Below are 18090 nucleotides of genomic sequence, written 5' to 3' on the forward strand. Positions count from 1 at the left end.
AGGTGAGCTCTTCTGCTTTGCCCTTGCTAGCTCACTGCTAGGAGCAATGAGCAAGGGGCTGGCAGGTTTTTCTGCTTTCATGTCCTCAGGGTTGGTTCTTCCACAGGGACACCATTAGGGCCAGATCTACTGTGTTGCCCAGGCCCAGGCGAGGGGCAGGGGTCGCTCTCCTGCTCTTAGGACCTCAGGGCCAGCTTCCTCACCATCCCAGGCACTGATGGGGGAGCATCTCTCCCCCATCCACACCTCCATATGGCAGATGAGGGACAGGGCCAGATCTCCGATGCTCACATTTAGTTTACTGGTAGCCCTGTCAATAGGATCAGCTCTGCTGTGCTTCCCAGGCAAGGTACATGGCCCACACTTTCCCGAATGCTGCAGCTGATTAAGGGGGAAAAATCAAGTGGCCACACTGCAGACTAGGGGTGTGTGGCTATCTATCCCACTCTCATACCCTTAGGGCCTGCCTGGTGGCACCTCTGCCAACAGGGTCAAATACACTGTGCTGCTCAGGTATGGAGCAAGGCCCACTTTTATGTGTGGTAACGTAAGGGGGGACGCTTGGCTCCCTCGTCTGCCCCAGGTGGCAAGGGGTAAGGGGAGACCTCTTTGCCCTGCCCATGCTACCACACGACAGATGAGTCACGGGGACAGTTCCCCCATGCTCCCAACATCAGGGCTGGCTTACCCACACTTCTGCCAACAAAGTCGGCCCAGGCAAGGTGTGGGGTCTGCTCTCCTAAGGTCTGCAGCTAGTGAGGGGCAGGAGCAGCTCTCCTCCTCTATGATCTCAGAGTCAGCTCTCCTACTTGCCTCAGGCATAGAGGTGTGAGGGGCATCTCTTCTAGGCCCATGCCGCCTTATGGTAGATGAGGGGCGGGGTTGGATCGCTCACGCTCATGTTCTCAGGGAGGCTCATCCACGTCCTCCTATAAACAGGGTCACCGTAGCCTCTTGTTTCCTAGCTCACAGACCACTGCCTTCCTCTCCCACCAGGGCGTCCTGGTTCAGCTTCTCCCAGTTCCCATCTCCATCTGTCAGAATCTGCCTGTCTTAGGGTTTTGTTATTGTGTTAAGCACTATGGTCAAAAGCAACATGGGAGAAAGGGTTTATTTGAGCTTGTGTTTTAAGGTAACCGTCTATCATTTAGGGAGGCAAGGGCATCAGCTCAAAGCAGGAAGCTGGAAGGAGGAAGTGAAGCTGAGGCCATGAAAGAGTGCCACTCACTGGGTTGCTCATCACGGCATAGTCAGCCTACTTCCTTACACGACTCAGGACCCCCTGTCATAAGGTGTGCTGCCTCTGTGGGCCGACTCTATCAACAGCAACCGATGATCAAGGACATTCCCTATAGCCTTGCCAACTAGCAATCTGGATGGAGGCATAGTCTAAACTGAGGTTCCTCTTCCCGGATGACTCTAGCTTGTGTCAAGGTGACAAAACACTGACCAGCAGACTGCCTTTGCTGCCCTTTGTCTATGTGATCTTGTTTCGTCCTTTGAAGGGAATTATAATACAGATTGTCTAATAAGATAATGTGAGATCTTAGTGAACAGAAGCAAGGTGCTCGGCTAGCATGCCACAGCTATAATAACCGGATCACGATTGCTCTTCACTGGATCCTATCAGAAGTGCCCATCCTCGAGAAAGCCTCTGGCTATCACATCTGCCTTTGTGAGAACAGGAGGGGACGAGCCCTTTTAAAGGCGCCAGCTTTAAGGGCACAATTAAGTCTTTTAGAAGGCACGTTAAGGAGACCTCATTAGCCACAGCTGAATTCATGTAACCACAGCGGTCTATATTAGGGTCACAAAGTCTGGCTGAAAATTGGGATGCTGTTGTTAAAATTGAAAGACAGAATGGTGGTTATTAACAACTGGCAGTGCGGCTAACGTTAGAGTGTTAAATGGTGGAAGGGTGGCGTGCGAGAGGTTAAAAAGGGATCCATGATTGGCAGTTTGTCACTTCCAAGAGAAATGAGAACAAGCTTATGTCCCAGATAGGGAACCAACGGCAGACCTAAGTAACCATTGCTCTAGAGTCCAACCTGGAGAACTTATGAGTTTGTGGAGTTACTTACAAGATCGCGGGTAACACAGAGGCAGCCCTGGCCAGAGTGGAGACTCTTAAGAGCTGTGCCCATGAGTCCTCTGTTTGACCTCCATGCAGCTTGACAGTTCAGAGAAATGCCTGCTCCCCTCAGCAGCTCTGTACAACTTCCATAACTTTGGAGAGGAGACTTGAGGATCTTGTCAATTTTATGAAGTTCCTAAGACTTTTGAGTTGTTTATTTCCCAAGCCTCATGATCCTATCTCCTTCCTCCTGGAGGAAATCTTCAGTCTGAAGGAAAATGTCACATAACACCTGGAGACTTGTGTATTCACCAGGCTCAGGAGGTAGGGGCTAAGGAAGGGTTCTAGGATGAGGGAAGAGGGACATGCGTGTCTGTGGCAGTGGAAGGGACGTGCGTGTCTGTGGCAGTGGAAGGGACGTGCGTGTCTGTGGCAGTGGAAGGCATGGACTCGCCACTGCCAGTGCACCAAATACACAAGGATGTGTGAAAGAGTCTGGTGGACTCCACCTAGACTCTTCCATAGGGGATGGGGCCATGTCTTCACAGGGCAGATGTTCACGTGGCATGGTGCATGGGACCCCAAAGTCTTCAAGCAATTGAGTTTGTGATCGTTCTGTTTAATCTTCATGCGAAACTGCTGGGAGCCCGGCAGTTGTATCAAAGGCTGGGAGACAGAGAGACTGGGCTCTGAAGTTAGCCCTATCTTGGCTGGGTAACAGTCCTACTTAACCTCAGTTATCAACGTGGTACAGCCTCCCGTCATCTGAGAAGGGAGTCTTGTTTGAGGGCTTTCTCATATCAGATTGGCCTGTGGTAATGTCTGGAGGGGTTTAGGAGAGTTAAGTCCACTGTGGATGGTGCCATTCCCCGGGCAGGCAGTCCGTGGCTGACTGAGAGAACTAACTAAGCTGAACCCTGAGTGAATCGGCCGGGAACGTTTGCCTTAGCTTCTGCTTCGAGTTTCTGCTTGGGTTCTTTTCCTGGCTCTGTCAGCGATGGGCTCTAACCTGTAAGGTGAAATAAGCACCCCCTCCTTTAAGTTGCTTTTGGTTAGGACATTTTATCAGAGCAACAGAGTAGACACCAGACCAGTGATTTGGGGGAGGTGCTTGGTTATTCTAAAAACTGTATCATTCCCGATCTGTGAATGGAAACAGATAGTAATATCTGACCCACGTGAAGAGGAAAAGAGATTCAACTGGCAAAGCCAAGCCCCTGGACCCGGAGAACGTCACATCCTCTTCATCATCTTCATCTCCTTCATTCTCTCCTGATAGGCACAATCTGAGTCTCTATGTGTTCCAGTGTCCTTTCTGCACTGAAAGTCCCCTGGTAATATGCAGGCCCTCAGGAAGCTATGCTCAGTAAGGTGGCTTTGTGGAAAGAAGTCCTCCCAAGTGTGGAAAGAGATTCAAGTCTCCCCAGGGCCCTGTGAGAAAAAGATACTTCCAGATTTGTCTTATGCATCTCTGCAGGCAGGAAGACGGCACATGCGCAGACAGCTGCTAACTAGGCCATCAAAGTTGTTCTTCAGTTAAACCTACTTGCCAGCCAAGATTGAGCCCATCCTCCAACCATCTTCTGCCCACTCCCGTTTTCTTTCATCTATGAACCCAGTAACCAAATATCATTGACCTTGGATGTCCACTAAGAAACTAAGGTAGTGCCAGGTGGCGGTGGCACACACCTTTAATCCCAGCACTCGGGAGGCAGAGGCAGATGGATCTCTGTGAGTTCGAGGCCAGCCTGGTCTACAGAGTGAGTTCCAGGACAGGCTCCAAAGCTACAGAGAAACCCTGTCCTGAAAAACAAGCAAACAAACAAGCAAAAATTAAGGAAGACCCCGTGTTCCCCTGCTAGGGCTCCCAGTTCTGGGCTCGGCACATTCCTCGTGAACACAGGGTGACTGATGGGTGAGAGCGCCCACTCCCACTCAGAGCATCTGTGGCTACAGATGAGTTGATCTAAATCTGTACTGTTCTATTCTAAAGCTCCTTCGTGAGGGCCGACCTGCTTAGGGTATGAGAAGCTGTAATTTCTGCTAGCCGATGCATCACTGCAATGGGAAAGCTGCTCTTTGCTCTCATGAGGTATTTCTTGAGGAAATTCCGCATTTCGGGCAGAGTTTGAGGCAAGTGTTAAACTGAGGATATCGCCACAAAGGCCTAGTCTCTCATTTTCCTTCCCAACATTTCTTTTCATATACTTAAGTGGGTGACTCTTTTGGGGTTTTGGTTCCTATCTAACCCAAATGAAACTCCCTGAAGGAAGGAAGAGCAGCTCCTGTCAGTGACCATACAACGCTGAAGTCTCTGAGACACTGCATGAGGATCTTTGTTATTTTCCCTCAGGCCTTTACATTTCATGGCAAAACACAAATGTCAAGGATTTTTCACCTCGCCCTGTTTGTATCCCAGATTTCTTCCCCATTGCATAAGATATGTTTGATCGTATTTTATTTTGTGTGGGCATAAGGGATGGGTAAGCGGGCCATGGCGCATGTCTATAAGTAAGAAGGCAACGACTGGAAGTAGTTTTTAGCCTTCTGCCAAGTGGGTCCTGGGGATTAACTTGTCACCAGTTTTGGTAGCTGGCTCTTTATCTGCTGAGCCATCTGGCTAGGCCCTCTGGATATACCTTTTTCCTTGGGCTCTTGTGAGCTTCCAGCATAATCACATGGGTTTACTCTTCTCTTCTTAAACAAGGACACTAATTTGGGGCAAGAGTTGAAAACAGAGCAGCGAGGGTTTCTTCAGGTGTTTTCCGTCGAAGCTCTCATTTGCACTGGGCAGATATGTCTCAAATCCAAACATTTGGTTTTATCCTTTCTATCTTTGTCTGGCCTCCACCTAAAGATGGAGCAGCTAGGGCCTGGGAGTCAGGAGACTTTGATGGGAATCCTGATCTCAAGGCACACAGAGGACAGCTTCCTTCCGAGGGTGTAAGGAAGCAGAAAGGTAGAACGCTAAGTAGGGACGTTAGCTGGTGGGCCTCACTGCATCTTCTGCAACATCTGGATTTAGTCTAGAGAGATGGTACGATTCAAAAGTCGTAAGGGTCTTTATTCACTGTGGGTTGAAAGAGTGCAGCCTGCAGCTCCAGTTCATGAACCACGGGGTCCTTCCAGTCAGCACTCTATTTTCGCCTGGAAATTGGAGGTACTTGGCCTTAGCTCACTGAGATTTAATGACATGACGTAGATAAAGGACTTAACTGTAGTGCCTGGTGGCAATTTCACACTCAGAAACTGTTAGTCTACGCCACGAAAGCTCGAGTCTTCCTTTTGATGTAATTCCTAGGTGGAGGATTGGTTACAGGGATAATGGTCGTCCTATCCCAGGTGTGGAGCATCCTTTCCAAAGCCCCGCACATGAAACGGCAGTCACAGTGTAGTGACACGAAGCCAGAGCTTTGCCATGGGACAGTAGACAGATACATCTCAGACATTTGCTCATCTTTTTCTGCATACCTATTAACTTCAGTTCTTCACTTGAACCACTGGCAAAGCTGTCGTGTCTTATTTTATGGGTTGGCTGGCGATTTTTTCATTGTTTTGCACACATAAATTTTATTTTACATGTAAAAATTTGTTTTATGCTTTTGTAACCACCAATAAAGGTTATAGTCAATATACTGCAAAGCAAGGAAAATGGCCTTGAGAAAGAAAATTCATTTGACAATCTAACCCTTTGGATAGCAGGGGTTCTCTGTTTGGTTCTATTGAGCTATGGGCTGGGTACATCCCTGTAGTAGCTTCTCATGTGTTATCCTCTGCACCAGGGTTATCCTGCAGTTTAGAGTTTCCCAGCATGCCTAACCTCTACCCACTTGTTTTCTACTCCTTGGAGCTGTTACATTACCTCCCCAAAGCCCTTCCCCCCGTGAAAACTCCCAGCCTGTGGGGCCTGTAGCCTGTGTGGAGAAGCAGTTGGGCATGGCGCTGTGTCCTTGACTATCTTGGACAGAAGCTCTTGGAGCCCAGCTTCTCGGGAGGCCATCACGCCGCTTTGGTTGTGGACATGCGCAGAACATGCATGCTGCAAAGCTCCCCCACGGTCTGTCAGTGCCACAGCGGGCAGTGCACCCATCGCTCAGTGCGAGGCCACGCACCTGGAATGTAACCTGAGATTGATTTTATTTCCTTCGTTTTCCTCCTTGCTTTGGTTTTTGCAGTTGCCAATGGCAACACAATGATGTTGTACAGTTACCTTCATATATAACACTTTGTTTTCTTTCTGTTTGTCTTTTCTCCCGGTGTTTTCAGCTCCCTCAGGCTCAAAAGGTAATCTCTTTTCTGTCCCATCGAGTCGTTCCCACAACTCGCCGCCGTGCATGTCCGTGGTGCTGCGCATTTCTGTTCATGGCCAGTGAAAGGGTCCCCTCCTATGACTTCACAAGTCACAGCTGGGCAGGATCAGAGTGCCTCAGCCAGTGTTCCTCCCCCAACCCCCCACATTAGTCCTGCTGAAGAACCCTCTCATGGCCAGGGCTTAAAGAGGGAATGCATACATAAGAATTTTCTTTAAAAAAAAATTAGCAAATAATGTAGGTCAAGAGTAAGTTGGGTTCAAAGACAGCATCCTGGGCTTCACTAATAGTCTCGCTAGGAGAGAGATGATGCCAGTTCATTTGTGAGCCTAGTGACCAAGTTTAAATTCTGGACCACTGACTGTACTCTGAAATATCAGTGGGTTTCATTAAATTACAGAATTAGTTCCTGGGCTGGAGAAATCTCTCAGAGGTTAAAAGTACGAGTTGCTCTTCCAGAGGACCCAGTTTTGATTCCCAGAACCTACATGGAGACAAATAGCCGTCGGTAACTCCAGTTCTAGGAGATATGATGCCCTCTTCTGGCTTCCTCTGGCACCGCATGCGTTTGCCACACAAGACATTGATGTAGGCAAAACACCCAAATACATAACATAAAAATAATAAATAAAAACTCAAAAGTAGTTCCTTTTCTTGTCTCTGGCCATAATATCCAGAGATCATGAGATCAGAGTCCAAGCCAATGGCTAGACCCTTTCACTGGCCTTCATTGTGAATACAAGATAATTTCCATCCACCATCTAGACTGTCCTCTGTCCAGAAAGACTCCATGTGGTTTCAGTGATGGCTTTGTCTTGTTCCCTTGGCATGCTGTTGTATCCTAAGGACAGTTATGGTATTTGAAAAAAAAAATGTCACGTCATGCCTGCTCCATTATTCTCATGTATTTCACAAATGTAATCTAGCCTTCCAGAAGACACAGCAGTTTCTGGAGACCAGATGTGGGTTAGTTTTGTGTCAAGAGTTAAGGTGTGGTGCCCGTATGAAACTGAGGCGACATCTCGAGACTTCCGCATCAGAGCCCGGTACTTTGGGTCTTCCTCATGGAGCTAGTATGCGCTGTCATAGAAAAGACTGTCTGTTCAGACCATATGGACGGCTGGAGGTCTAGAAATCACAGACAATTGCGCAGATATAGTTGAGATATTTAAACAAGGCGAGGCATGCTAGTGTGTGACTTGGCTTGTGGCAATGTTTGATTACACTTCAGTGCCATCACACAAGGACTGCACACTTCATTAAATGTTTAAGTCATCCAGGATAGCAGCAGTTCCCAGAGTAAATATATGGTCAAAATCCAGACTGTTTAGAGAGCTTGTTGTCATTGACAGGACATACTTTCTTAATTGCCCACATTTTGAAAAAACAAAAATCTCATTTCGAAAGAGACTTAACAAATCGAAAATGGTTCTATTTTACCTCTGGCATTTAGTCATTTCTACTGGTCCATATACAAAAGCGTTCTTGTAGGCGATTCCTCAAGAGCTGGACTTGTAAAAGGCCAAACAAACCAAGGCAGACAGAGGGAAGGGAGCAGCATTGCCAGGTTCTGGGATCTGTGATTCTCCATGGCGCATACTTGCCTCCATTACTCCTGGTGTCATTATTGACTCTGATCATGAGCTCTCCTAGAGCGACCTGCTTCTGTGCTCATAGAACCCGAGTCAAGGAAGCTTCCTGAGTTGCTTGTTCAATTCTTCCCCTGTCTCCAGTAGATGGCAGGCAGTCCAAAGGCCTATTTTTGTAGCCCTTCTAGCTTGCAGGGAAGAGTTCTGCCTCCTGGTCCAAGTGTGTTGTCTTTTTTTCCCTGCCAAAAAAGGAGAAGGCACTTAGAGGTTTGTTATGGTGAGGTTCAAGGGGGAATACTGAGATGCGACTTTGTCACGTGAGGAGTTGATTAGAAAAGTTAATGAACACTAACAAACAAAGAGGTAGCAGCTTGATGGGGGCTCTGAAGGGAGCTTAGGCCCCAGCACCAGAGACAGAACAGCATGGAAGGGTCTCTGGAGAGAAGGATCAAAGTCCATGTGGCAGAAGGAAGTTTCTTCTTATACCTTTCTGGCATGGGAGAGGTATCACAGCAGGAGCCTACAGCCAGGCTCTCTGATTCCTGGGCAGAAGGTAGGGAAGGGGTTTGAGAGCTTGAAATCTGGCCATCAGTATCTCTTTGGTGTAAACTCACTCCGCCAGGAAAGAGCCCTTGGCCTAGGGAAGTTTGCTGGTATTCACCAGCAGAGGAGAGTCTTAGTAGGGTGCCTGAGTGTCTGTAACATGGGAGGTTGCTGTAAGGGCCCATGGCCTGTGCAGCAGTTGGATCCTAGCATGGATGGCATTCTTGCAATAAATACCTTAGCAAACACATGAAGAGTTAAAGTCTATTTCAAATGGTTTCATAATCCTGGAGACAGTTTCTGTGGAGGGGGGGAGGAAAGAAGAAAGAAAAAGAAAGAAAAGAAAAAGAAAAAACCTCAGCTCCAGAGAAACCCTTTGTGTATAAACCTCAGTGATCTGGGCTGCAGCGTTTAGAGGGGAGTATCCCATTAACTGGGGCATTCTCTCTGTCTAAGCTTGTGTTACCCCTCCTCTTCCCATTCATTTCGCCCCCTTTCCCTAGAGTTACATCAGTGACACCTTTGCTAGAAGACAGAGGTTCTTGTAAGCCTCTGCTTCCTTCAGATGTCCTGACTTGCGGATGGATGGGTGAAGGATGCACTGGTTTTCTTCAGAGGCTCCATCCATCTATGACCGTGGGCAAGTTACCAAAGCTCTCTAGGCTCCTAGGGCTCATCACTACCTAATGAGAATATCAGACTGCTTCTCCAGTTTGGCTACACGCGTGATTTCTCTATCTCTCTCTGGCGTGGGGATAGCCTATGCAAGACACTTAAGGCACGTCAGAGTTCCAGCAAGTATTCCGTGTCATCGCTGACAAACCAGAGCTGATCAAGAGAGCATTTATGTGCAAAGTGATGATCTGGGACCCTGCATGTTGTTGTGGTCCCAACACAAACCTAATGGACAGGCAGAACAGACAGAAGAGCCCAGCAGGCCTGCAGCACTCCCAGCCCCTCCTTAGCCATTCTGCGTGCCTGGGCTCCACCAGTAACAAATAAGGTGTCTGCAGGGGTCATTTTTTTCTTTTTTTGAAAGATGTCTTTCAAGTACTGTCAACATTACCCATTGGTCTTGCCACTGCAGACATGGTTAAAAAGAGATTTTCGCAAACACAGCAGTATGTTATGCTGTGGGTGAAGGGCAGCAGGCCAGCCACTGTGTCTTTGCCCTCTTGTCTGATGAGGTCATGAGCACAGGCGTTGGTTGGACCTTAAGGCATCGACGTTTTACTGTTTCGGTTAGAAGATGCCTTGGTACCTTCTACAACTGTTTTCTCTATACATAGTGACTTCTCTGTTAACATGCCTCTTTTAATCTCTTGACTTGTCTACAACTAAATATGTCCCACACGAGTGTCCTTCTTGTGTTTGATGTAGCAGGCATTAATGATGGTAGCTCCTAAGTTATGGTTTCAAAACTGAGGGTGCAGCCGGGCGATGGTGGCGCACGCCTTTAATCCCAGCACTCGGGAGGCAGAGGCAGGCGGATCTCTGTGAGTTCGAGACCAGCCTGGTCTACAAGAACTAGTTCCAGGACAGGCTCCAAAGCCACAGAGAAACCCTGTCTCGAAAAACCAAAAAAAAAAAAAAAAAAAAAAAAAAAACTGAGGGTGTTCCAATATGCCTCTTCTAGACTATCATGGCAGTTTTTCTAAACAGGAATTGGAAATTAATTTTTTTTTTTGCCTGTAACTGTTAAGCATCCCCGAGCTAATTTTTGGCTTTATAAATTTCAATTCTTGATATAGCTTTGGAGTGACAACAGCTGTTGGTAAGCCCAAAGAATGTTGACCATTTCTACCAAATATGTAACTTCTGGATTTTTGGAGCTATGTGCATCTCATACTGTCTGTCCCGTGGGTCTTTTCTCACTGGTCAAAGGTGAACCTGTTTTCCCAGTGGAACTATGGGGAAGGAGCTCCACACACGCAAGGTTTGCCTTTGAGAACTTTCGTTTCCTTTTACACAGTTGCTTCTTCTGGAAAAGATAGATGAGAGCTTGCATTTTATAACAATCACTTAAAAAAAAAGCCAAAGCTGTTTCTAAGTGCCCGTTCAGGCTGTTGAACTGATTGCCCTTTGATTCCACCGGGTTCTGGCTGCAGGCTCTGCACAGACATGCTCACTCACAGTTAAATGAATGTGTGTGACCTTGAGCATCTAGTCAGATGGACCTAAACTTGGACATTTGTGTGGGTTACCTTGTCCAGACACTAATACCTGTGACCCTTCATTTATACAGCCTTGGAATTTGCCCCAAACTATTTCTTGGCGGTTTCCTGGGTACTCTGTCTTGCCTGGCAATGTTTTAGTTAATATCAGCCTGAGAAGTCGGGGAAGGCATACACATTTTTCTCCCAACCATAGTGAAAGCACATCACATCTCTAATCCTGTTTGGAACAGCAATTGATGCATTCAGGACTTCACAGTATGGCAAAATGATCCCACTTTAATGGCCTGGCCATGGGTTTTGTTCCCTGTTAGGAATAGCTTAACTTGCCTTCTTGAACAAACACAGCAGGGTTCAGGATCTGTTGTTCTGTGCCTGCTGTGATATTCTGTGCTGCTTAACTTGTATGAGGGACCACATAAATTAACTTCTAAAACGGAGGTCCAGTTTGGGTCTTTCTCTCTGAATAAACTGTTTCATTAATCTCCCCACACCCTGAGGTAAACGGAACCCTGAATCCGTTTGCACTTCCTTCTGTGTACATATATTTGGGGGTGGGGGATAAATGGAAGTACTCATTTATCTGAAGGTTTTCTTACAATGTTTCAGGGGGATACATGGCAGTGTTCAATTATCTAAAGTAAGCCTGTTTATCTTCCTCCTTCCCTCTCTCCCTCCTTTCTTTCTTCACTTTCCTTCCCTTCCCTTCTTTTCCCTTCCCTTCCCTATTCTCTTCCTCCCTCTTCTTTATTCCTCTATTCATCTTGTTCTTTAGGTACAAACTTGGGGGGAGGTAAGAATATGGCCAGCCTCCTACCTCGGTGTAATTGGCTTTCGGTGATTGAAGGACATTGCTTCTCTTCTGCACCACTTTTACAGTCTGTACATTGAACTGCTGAATTAATTGCTATAGAATATAGAAAATAGAAAGTTCACAAAGTTGCTCTTTGGTAGAACTGCGTGCAGGTCTGGTGAATTCCATGCCCATTGCAGCTGCTTGCAAGCCTTGCAAATGTAGTAATGGGCACAGTGGTGATACAGTAACTACTTACCTTTGTTTCTGCCTTCTTCCTCTGCTTTCCTTTTATGTGAAAGATTATTGATTTTGATGACCCTGTTCCTTTCCAAATCATTTACTATTTTAAAGGGACATAGCTTAGGCTAACATAGCCCAATGGCCTAGTCTAAGTCATGGAACCTGGCTTGTAAGTAAGACCAGCAAAGTAGAAATAGAGCAGACACAGTCAGCTTGTCCTGTGGCCACTGTGATGGACACCACAGAAATATGAATGACAGTGTGCTATTCAACCATGATAGTCACTGATATTTTGTTCCCTGTCATCATTCTCTGTGTGTGTGTCCAAATAGCGCATGCAGGCAGCACGGCCACCAAAGAGGAAGAGAGCTTCCCAAACCTCACAGTGCAGTGCGTCTGGATGACATCTTCCCTGTGGCCATGTCCTGGTCTGTGTTACAGCAGATTACTAGCGCACAACACTCAGAGTCGAAGGACGTTGTTTCCTACCAGGGGCAGCCGTTTATTGCTACAGTCGGAACACCCAGGAGCTGAGACAGAAGGGTGGCTGCAAGTTCTAGGCTTCCCAACCTGGAGAGCTCGTCCAAAACCCCAACAAACAAGATCAAAACCAGAAACAAAATTAAATCCCACAAAAACCCGGAGCAGCCATATCTTCTCCCCAACCCCCACCCAAGGTCCTAGAGAAGTTGGGCAAGCCTCTTACCACGGAGCTCAACTACAGTCTCAGGCCTCTTTTAAACATCTTTTCTTTTGAGACAGGGTCTTATCTCTAGTTCAGGTTGGCCTTGATCATGGCCTAGCCAGAATTATGTTCCTATGCTTCCACACCGAGCTGCTACTTGTATTTCTTATTGAAAGTAAATTATTTGTCCATGTTAGACACCTTATATCATGTGTCTACTTGTGACTTTATCCCATTTTCATATTTATTTGAGCCTCTGGGGTGTTTATGCACTACTTTAGAATCAAAATAGAAAACGCAGGGTTTTAATAAAGATAAGCATTAAACGGCATTTTAGCATTGTACATTCAAATATTGTCTGTCAATGTGGGTCAAAATATTTTATACTTGCTTGTGGTGATCTAATAATCTATTTTTTCAGATTCCAACTTAAACTTGCCCATGACTTGTAATTTTATTTATAATAAGGAAAAGAAGAGCCAAAACATTTTTAAAAAATAGGAAAATAGCTACAAAGTCATTAAACTTCCCAAAGATGGTATAGTAAGAACATTGAAAATTAGGTTAAAAGGTCAATAGTGGCTATTTCCTGGTGGCAGAAAAATAAGGATTTATTTGTTTTACCAGTAATATATTTGTATGCTTTTAATCTTATACAATAAACACTATTTTCATGGCGTACTAATTATATTCATACTAATACACTAGCTGTCTTACTTTTTGGTGTGGGTATGTGATGTGTGTGTGTATGTGTGGGAGGTAGATAGACAGACAGATAGATAGATAGACTGATTGATAGATGATAGATAAATAGATGATAAATAGAAGATAGATAGATAGATAGATAGATGGTAGATAGTTGATAGAGAGATAGATAGGTAGATGACAGTTAAATAGAAAGATAGACGGACAGACAGACAGGTAGGTAGGTAGATGATAGATAGTTGATAGATAGATGATAGATAGATCAATGATAGATAGATAGTTAGATAGATTATATATATATATATTTATACACATATATAATGAGACAGAAAAACAGAGACAGGGAGAGAAATAGAGAGACAGAGACAGAGAGAGGATATGTAGAACATGCAGAAGCCAGAGGCAGATGCTGGTGGTCTTTTTGCCCTAACTGCCTACTCTCTTGAGACAGAGTCGCTAATCAACCTGGACTGATTGACTCCCAAATTCTCCTGTCTCTGCCCACCAAACACAGGGATTACGGGTACATGCATGTGCTGGAGATTTGAACTCACATCTTCATGCCTGCAGAACAAGTTCTTTTACCCAGCAAGGTAGCTCGCCATCCCCTGCATTGCTCATAATATGTTATAATAAGACTGACAAAGTTTAGCATAATATTTGTTGAGTTTAGCTTTCTTAAAAAAGGGGGGGGGGGAGGACAATGGGAATCCCAAGCTGAAGATACACTGTTTCATGGTAGAGATAGCTAAACTCTGAAGGGGTATGAACAGTGGTTGTCTGGTTGTCTCCTATGGGACTATTCTAGCTGTAGCTGTGTTTGTTAGTAATCTTTACCTCTGGCTGGAAAGAGTCTTTATGAAGACAGTCAGTCTAAGGCCTGGTCCCCAGGGGATGCTTAGAGGAAGACTAAGCTGGGCCTAGGATGCTTCACAATGACAGGGGTGTGATTACACTCCGCAGGTCGCTTCCCCTTCCCCCTTCTGTTTCCCACACACCTGGTTTATACTTCTTTTGTTTGGAGAAGAGCTACTTGGCTGAGAGGTGTGGAAATAAAGTTGAGCTTGCTTGGAAAACAAACTGATATTGTAATTCTTCCTTCTGCTCTCCCCATGAGACAAGTGCCCTCTTGCTGCAGAGTGGACACCCTGCCTTGTGCTTCAAGAGTCAAGTTCCCAGTCTGAGGGAGGTGCAGTTAAGGCCTGAGACATCTTTCCTTGGGTCCAGGCTGCACTATCTTTCTCATTGTAAGACTAGGATAGGATGAGGTAATAACCCTCTATAGGGCTTTCTGCAGTGTATGCATAGCCCTTGCCCAGGGCCCAGCTCTCCAAGGGCTCCATTAGATGTTAAGCCGATAGTTGACCTCTGCAGGACTTGTAGCACTGCCGATAACCTACCTTGTTCACTGTAACTTGGTGATGTTTTTGAAGATAAGCACTAGAACTTGGTAAGTATGCACCCGAAAAACCAAGAATTAATCTCAAAATCTGTAATATCTCAAGACGTTTTGATCCCCAGCTTGGTTTTGGAAAGTTTTGGAAGTATCTAAAGAAGTCAAAGTCTAGTTTCAAGAATTCCCATTTATTTAAGAAGTGTGAATGTTTAATGTTTTACTTGCATCAAGCTCATGATGAACTATGACCCCCTAGAGGTGAAGAGAAAAGCACCCTGAGCCGCTTCTATTCAGCAAGACAAACTGCCTTTTTCTCTGAAAGTCAAAGAGCATCTGAGTAGGCACAATGCCATTCTGCAAAGCTGTTTCACTTGACTTGTGCTTACATCCGTGCAGAAATGCGACCACCCCTTTCTTCTGTAGAGAAAGGAAAGCAGAGTGGGGAGAAAAACTTTGTGACTTGGGACATGGTGGCAATGTCGTGCTATCACCAACCAATAGGGCAAGCTTGATGGGACATCTCCAGATGACTAGGATTCTGGTTTCCATGCTCCCAGATGCAATTCTGAGAGTTGTTTCTGTTGTCTCAAGTGAAATTTGAACTCAGATAACTGGATTACATTTTGAAGCCCCTTCTATGTACTGGTAGACTCAGAATCACATAATATCCCAGTTGCATTGGCTGGAAAAGTGGTTTAGGAATCTCAGCTTTTTGGTTGGATCAGGTCATGGAAGATGTTCCAGTTAGAGGATCGCTACATGGAGTGCCTTAATGAAACAACTAAACCTTGAAAACACATGGACTTGAGTAAGGAGTATGTTTCTTTGCTGCATCAGAGAGAGAATATACAAAACCATTCTCATATGGAGGTAAATCAAGATGAATACCATTCAATGGTTGATTTGATATAAACTTTCAAATATGATCTATTATTAACCTACCTTCACTAGTCCTTACAGGAGGATAGGTGTTGTTGTTGTTGTTGTTGTTCTTCTTCTTCTTCTTCTTGTTTTGTTTTTTGAAACAATGTTTCTTTTTTTTTTCTTTTTTTTTTTTTTTTTGGTTTTTCGAGACAGGGTTTCTCTGTGCTTCTCTGTATAGCATTGGAGCCTGGCCTGACACTAGCTCTGTAGACCAGGCTGGCCCGAAACTCACAGAGATCTGCCTGCCTCTGCCTCCCAAGTGTTGGGATTACAGGTGTGTGCTACCACCACCTGGCTAGGAGGATATTTCTTACATGACATATAAACCTATTAACACCACAGTCACTGTGGAGAAAGCACCAACTACTTACCATTGGCATAGCCTACCCACTTCTTTTGGCATAATTTTTACATAAAATAAATCCAGTTTTCATTGACATGATTCATCATGTTTTATTACAAACTGAAAGTCCACCTGTCAATCAAGTCTGCTCAGAGTTCAGCTGCCCAATCATTTTCCTGGTCATTTTATTCATTTCTCAGGCCCCTAGGGAGGGGATCTATGTAGCCTTGTCCCCCATGAGAAACAAAAGTGGCTATGGGTGATCTGCAGACACCGAGCCAAGGGATTCGACTGAAATGACCCCGAGGGGGAGTGGGGGGAGAACTGGGGCACTTGTGCAACTCTTTAAAGCCCTGCTGTGACGTTCAAAAACAAAGGCTAGATGTTTATCCCATCCCAATTAACTTGGAGGATTTGGAGACAGCTCAACCAAGTTTCATGAGGTAGAATAATGTCAGGCGAAGATTAACGCCATGCTATGGATTTTCTGTTTCCAGAAATGACTCAAAGACTTGAACCACTTGCTGACTCGTGGGCTTTTTGCTTGGATTGCACCCACCCCTATCTGCCCAGGCCTGGAATGCATTTGGTGATTTGGAGGCTGGGTATCACTGAAACAGTTCTCTTTTCTTCCCAGCTCCCTGCCTCCATAGCAATCGTCTCCGTATTGCCTATCACCCCAACCTCCTTTAATAGGCATAAGTTCTCCTTAACCACACCAGTTATTTCCTGAGCCATGGTTAGTTCTGAGACCCCTCATGCTCTGTTATGAGACAAAGGAAAACAATTCTTTTTTTTTTTTTCTTATGTGACTCAAATGGAGAGACCAAGTTCAAACTCACTGGAGCAATAAGTGAGTTTGGAAGGGACCCGCAAGCATCTCTCCATAACCTGGGATGATCCTCATGGGATTAGCTGCATATGGCAGGGGTACTACGCCCTACGCTAGGTGCCTTGTTGGTAATTCTGCTTTATACTTCAAGAACTCTTAAGGGCTCTTTCCGTTTTAAGAATGATTTATGAGTTGTCTCTTTTGTTGTGTTTTAAGCTCCTGAAGGCAAAACATGACATTTTACACACCCCTAACAAAAGGATTCTGGGGGCGGAATGATTTGTACTTGATCTCCAGAAACTAAGTCTGTGTCTTTACCCTCCGCTCTGCTGCCTTCTGGTTATTTTAGATTTGATTTTTCATATGCTGAATGGGTGCAGACAGTGTTCAAGGTCCATGTGAGGGGTAGATCTAGGACCCCATGGATATAAAGCATGGCTGTGGGCATGCCTAGATATGGGGTGGATTGATGGGAATGGGGAGGGGGAAGCAGGGGTTGAGGGATGGAGGAATAACAAACACGCTGATTCAAAAGACTGAAACCCAGTTTGGATGTTGATTTGGGTCTGTTTGTTTGAAGTCACAGTTTTCAACTCAGTTGGTTTTAGAAGTGAAGTCATTTTCCTTATTACCGTGGCATGGGCTGGGTGGGCAGCATGCAGTGTTGGCTTCCAGAAGCAGTGACTTCGTAGGTCCCAGCTCCTCAGAGAGTCCTGTACTGTCAGGCTAACCACACTGACGGAGACACAATACACACAGGCATGTAGCAAAGGAGGCCAGCATCTTGTCCGAGTTCTGCTACTACCTCTGCATGGCTGCTTTCCTCTCTGAGCCTCCTGTACAAAGTAAACAAAAAAGGATGATGTTGGGACAGATTCCCTCAAGGACCATTTGCTGAGCACTTTTGTGTCTCTGCTGAAAGCTTAGAGGAAAAGTAGGCTCTTTTCCTTCTGCTCTGAGTTCACCGGCGCTACACAATTTCTGTGTCTCTTCCAGCCATCATGTTCAGAGACTTAGCTGTATTAACAGTTTGCACAGATTTGGGCCTAGATGGTATCTTTGGTTGTAGAGTAAATATGATTATCTTTGTAGTGGAGTTAAGGACATCTGGTTCCCATTTCCACTTAGTTAGGGAGGGTTTTATGGAGGAAGCCACGTTTCAGGGGGTCTTTAAACAAGGGGAAGGTTTTGTCCCAGGGCCCCACAGCTCCAACTGTTGGCTGTGTTTTCAGGCATCTCTTTGGGAGGTGTCTTAACCACGTTTGTGAAATTATGAATGTTTGGCCACAACAGGGGGTCGGTTGTGTGTCAGGCTCACCATGAGCATTGGCCCAAATCCAAGGCTCCGTGGTCATTCCTATTGTCATTCCTGGGCACTCTGGAAATAAGCAGGTCACTCCTAATTAACAAACAAAGCAGCCTCCAAGACAGCTTTCAGATATGTTAATCAGATGCTAATCAGTAGTGTTCTCTTGACCA

The 18090-nt window shown here is 45.6% G+C and overlaps 1 protein-coding gene across 2 annotated transcripts in view; it reads left to right on the top strand.

Moving 5' to 3' along the window:
* Cacna2d3 (calcium voltage-gated channel auxiliary subunit alpha2delta 3) overlaps positions 1–18090 on the top strand; it is an 835389-nt gene that overhangs the window by 596441 nt on the left and 220858 nt on the right. Inside the window, exon 14 of one of the 2 annotated variants that reach the window (XM_041662952.1) lies at positions 6341–6358. The exons of the other annotated variant lie outside the window; for it this stretch is intronic. Within the exon in view, the coding sequence (XP_041518886.1) occupies positions 6341–6358 (18 nt within the window). The remainder of the gene's footprint in view (positions 1–6340; positions 6359–18090) is intronic. 2 annotated transcript variants of the gene reach the window in all.

The sequence above is a fragment of the Microtus oregoni genome, unplaced genomic scaffold (assembly GCF_018167655.1).
Source record: "Microtus oregoni isolate MIOR12 unplaced genomic scaffold, Mior012 000013F_ref0000133, whole genome shotgun sequence".
In the NCBI taxonomy this organism is placed as follows: Eukaryota; Metazoa; Chordata; class Mammalia; order Rodentia; family Cricetidae; genus Microtus; species Microtus oregoni.